Source organism: Strigops habroptila, chromosome W, assembly GCF_004027225.2.
Source record: "Strigops habroptila isolate Jane chromosome W, bStrHab1.2.pri, whole genome shotgun sequence".
Classification (NCBI taxonomy): Eukaryota; Metazoa; Chordata; class Aves; order Psittaciformes; family Psittacidae; genus Strigops; species Strigops habroptila.
The window spans coordinates 5,658,494-5,670,080 of NC_044301.2; the positions used below are offsets into that span (position 1 = coordinate 5,658,494).

The following is an 11,587-nucleotide window of genomic DNA, read 5'->3' on the forward strand; positions in this document are numbered from 1 at the left end:
CCGGTCGCGGGGCGGGGAGAGCCGGCGGGGCTAGCCCGAGGCTGCGGCCGCTCTTTCCACGCCGCGCGCCCGCGCCTCCGCGCCTCCGCGGCCCTTTGTGGGAGCTGAGTCCTAGGCCTGCTCGGTCGCTCCCCGCACGGCGCTCCGCTTGCCCTGACCTGGCCCAGGCGGGTACCATGCGCCGGGAGAAGTGAGTCTGCCAGCCCCGCTGTGTGCGAGGCCCTGTAGGCCGAGGTGTCTGCAGGCACCCTTGAGGAGGCTCCCTGCGGCCGCGGCTCCTTCAGCTTTTTCTCTCTTGGCAGCAACTGCGTGGAGGAGAAGGCGCTAGCCAAGGGGGACGGGGGCGCGGAGTGCGCCATGCGAGCCCGCAAGAGGAAAGCTGATGTGGCTACGGTGAGTGCGGACCCGGCGTGGCCCGGCCGCCCACCCTGGTGCCTGCATGCTGGCGCCTGCCCTGCCGCCGGGCTTTGGCCTCCGGGCTCTCATCATCTTTTGTTGGGTGTCTGGGGGCCCTGTGGTGGTCCGGGTGTGAGGTGGCTCGGGATCTGCTGCAGGGCTGTGGCCCTAAGGGACTGCGCACATGGCACAGTGGCCAATGGCCACTTGTCCTGTGGTTTGTGCTCCTGGAACTATATATTGCTTTTTGTAGTTCTTGCAGGATCCTGATGAAGTTGCCAATATGGAGCTGACTAGAAAAAAGCACTGTGAAAAACAGGTAACTGATTTGGCTTTAGATCATCTGTAATCTTGCTTAACCCTATTGTTATTTCGCAGTGCCTCATTCTTATTGCTAATGTGGCGGAACAGTTACCCATGCTGTATAGCAATGGGTGAGGGGGACTATCAACCCTGGCTGATGAAGCGTGCAAAACACTTCAGTCCATACCATTTGCTTTGGAGTCTTTGCAAGAGATGAGGCCTCTGTTGGTCTAAAGCAGTATGTTAATACTTCAGTATAATCAACTGTCCTGGGATCACAAGGGTGCACCTCACAAAAGTCTTCATATGCCTTTAGGCTTACGTGGAGGGATTCTGCACTGACCTCTGTGGAGAGTTGCGAGAGTACAGTCAGTGCTTATGCGCTGTACCTTGCAGGCCAAAGCATGAGACCCTTAAGCAGATGAACAGAATCGTATCTTGAGGTGGTTCTCTTCACAGACAAGTTTTATGTATCATCTGGGAGAGGAAGGATCCCCAGGACACCTTCCACTGTCAGCTCCATTCACATTGACAAGGGTTATTATCAGACTGACAGAAAGTAAGGGCTTCCTGATTATAACTTTGGAGTTTTTAGTAGATGCTAATGGGGTAGTAAAAAATGGGCTTCATTTCCCCATGGAGCAAAGGGATAATTTCTGTTAAGTCACTTACCTGTGGAAATCAGGCCTGCAGTGGAGGTTGGTAGTGACCATTGCCAGTTTTCTCCATAAGATATCTAGAATGATCTGAGTTAGTCAAAACTAGCTTTAGTAGTGTCTTTGAGTTCCCTTGGCACCCTTTCTATGTTCCTCATAACTGAGGTGGTATTGATATCTATATTAGATGCTGTGTTGGTATATAGTATTGAAAGCATGCTGCTTTTGTCCATCAAGATGCCCACTCTAAATAAACCAGAATAGTCTGGTTTCCGAAATAAGTTTATCCTACTCCCTTTTTTTTTTTTAACCTGCATGTACACCCATGTTCGTTCAGTCACTGGCACTAGGACTTATACCTGTTAATGCACATGCAGGGTGATACTTAAGCTGCAAAAGTCATGATCAGGGAGCACAGACCATGCTCATTTGGTACACAAGGCTATGCATAATGTGGCACATCTAACCAGAAGTGGCAGCTGGAAGTTCTAAGGCTAAAGTGCTACCACAACAGATGAGCATGTTTCCACTTGTTGCAACTGCATATACTAGTTATCAGTCAACATATTAAGCAGGGCTCAAATGGTGAGCATTTAATGAGGGGATCTCTTTCCCTTCTGTCTTTCTCTTGTGTGCTATATTAAACTAATTTCTCACTTCTGACAAGGAAGAGCTGCCTGTCCTTCACTTTCTCCTTCATCAAAAGATTCATTCTGTTTGATCTGAGCAAGGGCTTCTTGTGCATGTTTATTGCATAATAATAAGGTATTGTTAAAAAAATCTTCAACAGGAACCCAGTTTTACCTTCTTTCATAAAGACAGTGGAAAGAAACTTGAAATGTTTTCTGTACATTGACCTTCAACTTTGAAAGTAGATAGACTTTCATTTTTGTGTTCCTGTTTGTGTTCCTGGCCTGGTAGCCAGTCAGTGTTATTTCAGGAATGAGAAGTAAATTAAAATTTAGATAATTTGGACAGTAGGCATCCAAAATATTTACTTAGGAGTTTTTCAAGTTAAGCTTAGAATGCTGGTAGGATTTGTCCCTTTGATTCTGTAAACAGTAAATAAAATGGGTACCTGTGTATCCATCCCTACATAGAGAAGGGGGTTTTTGTTGTGATAAAGTAGGCAGATTGTTGCAGATCTGGTTTAAAAAAAAAAAAAGCACAGCAGCTCTTGCCATGGGCCTCTAATAAGAACATGTTTACGGTTCCAGCAGCAGTATAGCAGGCTTGTATGATAGCCAGTGAGACAGTTATTCTGTTGAGGCACAGCAATTCTAAAATGCAAGTAGCTATAAATCCACTGCAGCCTATGCCACATGACTTCTACATTAAATAAGTTGTTTACTGACACTAGTTTATACACAAGGCAAAATATCATAGTCACATCCCACTTTATGGCATCTTCATAGTCAATTCATTAGTTTGTTTCTGTTGAACATAAGGCCTGAGTTCTTAATTAGGATGCTGTTACCCTTTATGTGATGAAAGGGTGGCTGTATCATCAGGTTTGTGACAGCAGAATATTGCATAAATTCTGTGTTTGATTTTAGAGGATTGGCACTGCTGTAATTCTGCTAGTAATTCTCATATTAATTCTGGCTGCTTTCTGTGGATGGATACACTTCCAAAGCTCCATGTAAAACGAAATTCATCTTAACTAGATTGGAGTCATCCATGTAATTGTGATACAAATTATATGGCCAACTCCATCTAGAGTGGAGAATTAAATCCAGAAGTTAGTTTCTTTATATGAAACTAACTAATGCTTTTAGGTGAAAAGATGGAGTAAACTCTCAGGAAATAGGTTTGATTTCTCATGAGACACTTTTCCAGAATCTGGTCTTACTGTTGTCAGAATATTCCACCTAACAGGTTTGAAAATATCCTCCAAAAAGTTTCTTTAACTAGTCTAGGTTACCTTTGGAAGATCCAATTTAAAAATAAAAAAACCTCCCTCAAAAACAGCTTACAAGTCTTCAGACAAACAGATAAAGAATGTAAACTATCCAGGTTGAGAGCTTGGCTTGGCCCTAATCTGGGATAGGACAATATTCAGACTCTTTAGAAAATTAAAAGTAGTAGAAGCTCCAATGCTATTCAGAAAGAATGGGAGCAACTTAATGTGAGTTGCTCTTCTCTCTCCTATTAATACTGGAATCTCTTTCTGATGGGGGGGGGAACCCCAAAAAAACCCCTCACACTAAACCCAAACCCTATACTTCAAACTAATACATCCTGTGAGTGAAAAATGGCTAAGAATTATAGGTCTTTCTGATGGGCAAACTAAGGCTGCAGTGTAGTAGCCTGATATTGATGTCTTTGTTACAAGCTGCCACTTTTTAGGGTGAGATAAACAGGCCTGTCCCCTTCCTGTTACTTTCCCTTCAATCTCCATGCTGGAAATCCTCTGACTTTGCTGTTTCAATGGAGTTGAAGGCAACCTCTTCCTCTGCTTTCCTGCTGCCCTCCTTGCCCTGACTCTGGAAGCTTGTTCTGGGGGCTCCCAGCTTATGTCGAGATGCATGGGTGTCTCAGCAGCTAGTATTCTTAGGTGTGTCTGCTTCACTGAAGCCCCTGCCTGGTCTGTAACCAATAACCTCAATTGTCACTACCTGCTCCATTTTGTGTCTTGCCTATATGCTCAAAGGATGTCCAAAAGATCTATTAAAATGAATGTTTGATGTATCAGTGAATGACAACATGCTGCAGAAAACTGAGGCATGGGAATATTTGAGCTTTAAAAAAAAAAACAACCCACCTCTGAACTCCTGATTTTTCTTTGTTTGGAGCTGTATGGGCTTGGCTGCTCTGATGGATGCTTTGGTCACCTTCCAATCTATCTAATTCTCAGGTCTGAGGTCAGATCTTAACTCTGAACAATCGTTCTTATTTCTGTGTCTGGAATTCTACTGTGGGTGTCACCAAGCTTTCTTGCTGGGCTCCATATGGATTTGTAGAGGCAGTTTTCCCTGCTGATTTCTGGCTTGTATCCTACTTCAGCTCCTGTTTGCTTCAGAAGTAAGCCTAGGACTGTAGGTTTTCCTCTACTAGGCTGCACAGATTCTCTGTAACATCTGTTGCTTTTTGGTAGCTTTCTGCTTTCAGGTTGCCTCTGTGTAAGCCCAAAGGAAGCTCTTCATGGTTTCCTCACACCCTCCTCACCTTAAACTGTTTGGGTTTTTTTTGGTGGTGGCTCCAACTTCCTTACAGTTAGTGTGATGTAATGCAGTTTCTTGATATTGTTTCTTAGTTTTGGTTGAATGTCTTGCTAAATCTGCTTTTAAAGACTCAAGAGTCTGATTAACAGCTATGGTGTTCCCTCATCAATGCTAATTCAGACTCCTGTCTCTTCTCAATAGCCTCTTTTCTTTTGAGGGCCCTGCATGTGTTTTCTTCTTGTCCCTTGCTAAGCCATATGCTTTTTCTGTTACTTGCATCTCTTCCCCAGTCATTGTAGTGAGCGACATTATCTAGTCAAAAACTTCATTTTCACTTCTCAAAACACCTAAGAGGCTCCTGACCCTTGACTTCTATTTCCTTATAGAAGATTTGGGGTGGCGAAATCTCTTAAATCAATTGTTCCTGCTGCCATGTAGCATGTGAGATACCTACTTTGGTTGAGAACTTGGTGGAGCAGGTCCCTTGTTCTTCAGAAGCTGCTGGTGTAGTAGGCACCTTTAATAGATATTATATGATATACTGCTTTTCTGTTGGTTTGCTGGTTAATTGATAAGACAGCACTTCTCCAAAGGCTGTTGGCAGCTGGGCTTGCCATGTGGTTTGGAGAACGAAGTGTGACTAAAGTCTAGTTTTGAGGGAGTACAAAAATTAACTTATAACAATGCTGATGTGATGCTTATTTAAACTTTAAGTTTGTAAGGAATTTGTAATTTTTAAGATAAAGATATTATTCCCTCTTTTTGCCTTGCCCCACCTAAATTAAATCATGGCATGGCTGGGTATGTAGCTATGCTGGATTTGCATGTAGAACTCCAAGAAGAAAAGCTACCCATCTGTGTTTCAGTAACTCAAAAGTACAAAGAAATCTTAGCTGCGAGTGAACTGTGAAATGTGGTTTTTTGTTTCATCAAGTCAGTGGTTTCTGTTTCTAAAGCTGGTGCTAGGAGGTAGCCATTTTGCTGGAAAGTGATGTCATTTGTAGCAAGGACAGGGCAAAAATCAGGTGTGGAAGCTTCTTTGCAAGAGGCAAAATTTCATGTAGAGCATTTTACTTGTTAGCACCTGATGATTCTTCTGATTATTTATTTTTCATAAAGCACATCAGGAATGTTGTTAGGGAGTTCTGTCCTTTTAGTGGTGCAGAACAGATCAGTTTGCAGCAAGATGGCTGACTTCACTGTTAGGCAGAAAAGCCAAAACTTTAATTTGCTTGGGTATGATGACATGGGGCTGGCTTTGTATTCTACTGCCAAATAGAACAAGTAGTATTTTCCTGGGTAGCTGTGTGAAGTGTACACCAAGATCTTTGTTAAACAGAGTTAGGCAGGAGAAAGGTAAACCTCAACTTAAGTTCTCATCCAAATAAAAGGATATAATGGGTGAAGTGTCGGATGTCTGATGTTGACAGACCTTGGCAAAATTCTGTATATGAAATGGTCAACTTGATACTTTAATGGCAATTGATTAACATGTTACTGCATTTATTCTGAAAACATTTGGGTCATAAGTGCTTTTTTTTTTTTTTTTTCCCCCCCCCCCCCCCCCCCCCCCCCCCCCCCCCCCCCCCCCCCCCCCCCCCCCCCCCCCCCCCCCCCCCCCCCCCCCCCCCCCCCCCCCCCCCCCCCCCCCCCCCCCCCCCATCTTAACACTGCTAGATGAATAAGAGAAATTCTATAAATAAGCTACTATTTTGCTGTGTTCATTGTCAGGATTGCTTTACATGGAACCATGACTTTGTGTTCCATCTACATATTCCTTACTAGAAATCCTGACTTTTTTTTTTTTTTTTTTTGGGTTTTAAGGTTCCATCTGCTTATTCTTTACCTGTAGGCAAGCATATTTCTGGTAAAGCCAAAATGCAACATTAATAGGAGACTGACTTGGATATTCTTCCATGAAACAGTTGTGGTCCTTCAAGAGGAGGACAGGGTAAATGTTCTTCAGCTTTAGTTGTAAACTTCCTCTGCTGTGAAAATAAGCAACATCCCTCTACTCAGCACTGGTGAGGCCGCACCTGGAGTATTGTGTCCAGTTCTGGGCTCCTCAGTACAGGAGAAACTTTAACACACTGGAAAGAGTCCAGCAAAGGTCCACCAAGATGATTAAGGGACCAGAGTGTCTCCTATAAGGAAAGGCTGAGGGAGCTGGAACTGTTTAGCCATGAGAAAAGAAGGCTTGGGGAGATTCTATCAGTTGTATAGAAATACCAGAAGGGAGGATGTAGGGAAGATGGAGCTAGGCTCTTTTCTGTGGTGCCCAGTGATGGGACAAGAGCTGTCTGGATGTAGTCCTGGGCCACTGGCTCTAGATGGCCCTGCTTGAGCAGGGATGTTGGACAAGGTGTTGCACAGATCTCTTCCCATCTCAACAATTCTGTGATTCTGTGCAGTTTAAAGAGGTAATCATAGTTTTTGTCATAGTTTCTTGCCAATGTATTCTATTTACAGCTAAAATGATTATTTTAAAAGGCATGGTGTAAAATCTTGTGTTTCATTTAACAGCCATCCTGGAATAGTGTTCCCAAAAATGCCCATATATTGATTCCTACTCCGGATAAAGATGAAGATCCAGTTGGTGTTGATTATTTTCACTTTATATATCTAAGTGTTGTTCCAACTAGAGCTTCACCATTACCAGTTCTAGGGTAAGTGCTGTTTTGCTGCTGCTTGTCTGTCTTCCTTTTTTTATTGAGACTAAACATATTGATCTGTCTTAGCTGGGCAAACAGAGATGATGTATGGAAAAACATGATAAACAAAGAGGAGACATATGTGAGGGATAAACTTTATATGCAAAGGCACCCTATCCTGCAACCTAAAATGAGAACAATTCTTCTAGACTGGCTAATGGAGGTAAGCTTTTCCATGCTTGTGAGTATTTCAAGTGTGCTTTTGTTGAAGTGTACTAATAACTGTCATGAGTGCACTTAAAGATCTTTGCATAACCCATTTAACACCAGACACTCATCTTCATCTTAATGTTTGTCAGTGAATGGCATCAAACTTTAAAAAGAGTATATAATGGATTGAGTTGATAGTGTACAACTGACAATATTTGCTCTTACTCATTGATAGATTGATAGTGAATAACAATAAATTTGTCCCTAAAGCGATGTAAGCTTTTTAAGGTCACACTGCAGATAAAAGCTGCAGAAGTGATTATAATAGTCCTTGTAAGATGGAAGGTGTGTGGTGGTTTGGAGATCGGGTGCATCTTACAACCTCTCTATCTGTTATTGGCCATGTAGAATGTACTACAACTCTTCTGTGTGTATGTGAGTGTCTTGTGCTGTTCAGGTGAATTGGCAGCATAATCTCTGTTCTTAATTCTGAAGTATTTGTGAGAATTTTCTCTTTTGATGTGTTGGAATGATGCAGCTTTGCAAAAATGAGGAACTGATGTTCTGACATTGCTAGAATATGTGCTTGCATTTTCTAAAAGGATTTTTGCTGTAGTGGCAGTCATCTTGTGTCAAAGGAAACTGTTTAACTCATGCTCCTAGTTAACATATTCCTCCACATAGCAGTGAAGCAGAAAGCCAATATGAATTTTATGTCTAGCTCTTGGTTTTGCTGTTTTTTTGTTAATACATCTGTAGCATCTGTTTTTGACTCTAACACTGTTCTTGACCTTTGTAATCTCTGTCTCTCCAGGTTTGTGAAGTGTACAAGCTTCATAGAGAAACTTTTTATTTAGCACAAGATTTCTTTGATTGGTTTATGGCAACACAACAGAATATTGTAAAAACACTATTGCAGCTTATTGGTATCTCTTCTTTATTTATAGCAGCAAAGCTTGAGGTAAGTATCTCCAGATTTACTTAAACATAAAAATGTGAATGGACAGACAGCACACTTGTATGCTAGATGGGTTTTGGCAGGCTTTATGGAGCTTGTTGCTATGATGTTTCAGCTGGGAGACAGATTTTTTTTTTTTATTTTTTTTTTTTTTTAATTCCTCCTATTAAGTGTCTAAAATTAAGACTAGCTATCATCACAGTATATCTTTAATTTTAAAAGGATAGTCTTTTCAGTGTTAAAACAAATCTGAATTTTTTTAATTGCAGTTGCTAAATGAGTTTTTTGGCTGTCTGTGTATACAGAGACCAGTTGTTGCAATTCTTTTGTCAATGGAGTACCTACTGGATGAGAGTCTGAGCTATTCTTTATTTACTAGAACAAATTGAACTGTTAAAACACAGTGCTTTTTAAGTTCTTACTGTTTTGTCTTTTAAGAGAGCTATTACTCTTCAATCTGTTCTTCTCAAGCAAGGGATAAGTGGCCTTTTCTTCAGGACATAAAAAAAATAATCTTGATGTCAATTATGATGCCATCTCAGTGACGCTGTAGTCAAACAATGCATGTTGTACTGATCCACTGAAAGTGAAAGGTGAAGGCTATGAGCAGGAAGGTTGAACAAGAAATTAGGGGATATTAAAGGCAGAGAACACCATGAGTTCATGAATTAGGATGGGGGACTTGGTTCTTTTTAACTTTCCCTCTGTTTTGAAATGCTGAAGTAGTGGTGCACTGTTATTTTTCTCTCTTCTTCCCCCCCCCCCCTTTTTTTTTTTTTTTTTTTTAGCACATGAGATGACTTACAACCTATTCCACAAATTAAATACTTGATCTCTTCTCTTTCAGGAAATTTATCCACCAAAGTTGCACCAGTTTGCCTATGTTACAGATGGAGCTTGTACAGAAGATGAAATCCTCAGTGTGGAATTGATCATTATGAAGGTAATATTTCAAAGTGGAATTAGTTCTACTTTAGTTTTTAAAAATGTATAGCATAATCAGACTAAAAGCAGAGAGCCTCAGTTCATCTTATGCGCTGCTAAGAGGCACAATTTCTCTTTCTAATTAGAAAACAGTGTTCTCTAGGTAACAAGTGATTTAAAGCATCCACCAGTATGTGTATATTAACAAAACTAATTGTTCCCCGCCCTATCAGCAGGAAGAGGTACAGGAGAGGATTAGATTTGTGTGTTTCAAAGATGCCTTGACCAACTGGAATTACAGCTTCTGATCTGGAGTAAATAAAATTGCATGGTTTAAGTTAAGACCTTTATTAATAATTAAGTCTTGTGCATGTTTACTTTTTCAGGCTCTTAATTGGAACTTAAATCCAGTGACAGTTGTATCATGGCTGAACATTTACATGCAAGTTGCATATTTAAATGAGCTTTATGAGGTATTGCTGCCACAATATCCACAGCAAATATTTGCACAAATAGTGGAGGTAAGACTGACTTCTTCCTTCAAATGCTATTTCACCTGGAAAGAAAGTGTTCTTGTGATAGACTTATTAAGCATCTGTTGTCTTGTAGCTCTTGGATCTCTGTGTGCTGGATATTGGCTGTTTGGAATATACATATGGAGTACTTGCAGCTTCTGCTTTGTATCTATTCTCGTCATCTGAGTTGATGCAGAAAGTTTCAGGTATTGACGTTTATAAGTTTAATGTATTTACAAATGTTAAGTCTTCATTTGGGCAGATAAGCATATGCGTTTGTCTTCCAGGTTATGAATGGTGTGAGATAGAGGAATGTGTGAAATGGATGGTTCCGTTTGCGATGGCTATAAGGGAAGTAGGAAGCTACACACTCGAACACTTCAGAGGTATAGCTCCTGAAGACTTGCACAATATACAGATGCACATAAACAGCTTGGATTTGCTGGTATGTATGTGCATAATGAAGACAAAAATCTGTCTGTGAAATCTTTGTCTTGTTTCTTCTTTGGTTAGAACATACAGTAAACTTAAGTGAAGCATTACCAGATGGAGACTGAGTGTATTCAGATGATAAAAGGCACACAGTTGTATTCCAGTTCCAAAATTCTCAGGACAGAGACTTGTCTTGGGACTGACTTGTTCAGTATTTAGTGTAAAAAGGTGATTGTGACTTAAGCCTCTCATCTTAAACAGCAAATAATTACCCTGGAAATCAGAAGCTTATTTCTACCCCCTGGAATACTTCAAATCCTGTATGTTATACCTTTCTTTATAGAAAATACAGGTCATGCAACTTTGTCTGATGGAAAAAAAGAAAATAAAGACTGATCACTTGAGACTGATCTCGTGGGACTGTTACGTGGCAGTGGTGGTTGACAAGAAGTTGAGCAAGAGTGGGTTTTAGCATGAGAAACTTGCAGAGGATCAATATCTTGTCCAGCAAATTGTAGTTAATCTAAGTTATCTTTAACTTCTATTTAATAACTTCTAAATAATCTAAAACTTCTTCCTGTTCAGTTGCTTCTGAATTTTGCTTTCTTGAAGATACAAGTACCATATGCTGATCATCAGATTCCAAAAGTTAATGCTGATCTCTTGGAGTTTGTATTCACTAGAATGGCTCGGAGGATCTGAGGCAAAGGAGAAAGGAGGAGGCACTTTGCAGGCAGGGAAAGTATCAAATAGGTGGATACTGACTGCAAATGGAGAACCCTGAACCAGGTGTGTCTGGTGGAGATCTCCCTTTATTCGAATAAAGCTTAACTATTGTGTACCACATGATTTATTGGTTGCTGCTAGGGGGGTTAGATACAGAGGTGAATATCCATAATAGCAATCTATCAAGTTATAAAACTGAATTACATTGCTCTGTTGCACAGATATACCAAAGTAAAGATATTTTCTTTTTTCCTTTTCCTGTGCTTTCAGGACAAAGCTCAAGCAAAACAAGCTCTATTGGCTGAGCAAAATAGGACTTCACCTTTCCCCACTGGTGTCCTTACACCACCACAAAGTAGTAAGAAACAGTCTTCTGGACTGAAACCAATATGACTTTAGCAACATTGTCAACAGTTTCTAAAGTGCCTGTTCTGCTGGTTCTAACTCCTGCTCCATTACGGAAATGCTGCCAGTGAAGTTCATAAGCTTTTATGGAATCTGAAAAAGAAACCTTTTTTTCATGACAGGAGAATTTTTCTATTTGAAATATTTTTATTGAACATTAAAATATTTTAAAGAAATGAATCAAGTACACAAGCCACTTAAAAGAACACTGAAGAATGCTCCAAATGCTACTACAGAGGGTGATGCT

General features: G+C 40.8%; 1 protein-coding gene across 1 annotated transcript; it reads left to right on the forward strand.

Annotated features, from left to right (window-relative positions):
* The first annotated feature begins 176 nt into the window (after nucleotides 1–176).
* Nucleotides 177–11,328, forward strand: LOC115619126 (G1/S-specific cyclin-E1-like). The gene is made up of 11 exons (XM_030511172.1): nucleotides 177–190; nucleotides 303–393; nucleotides 650–715; nucleotides 7,043–7,185; nucleotides 7,258–7,393; nucleotides 8,195–8,341; nucleotides 9,186–9,281; nucleotides 9,649–9,783; nucleotides 9,872–9,983; nucleotides 10,065–10,222; nucleotides 11,206–11,328. The coding sequence occupies exons 1-11, from the start codon at nucleotides 177–179 to the stop codon at nucleotides 11,326–11,328; spliced, it is 1,221 nt and encodes a 406-aa protein (XP_030367032.1).
* Nucleotides 11,329–11,587: the final 259 nt, after the last annotated feature.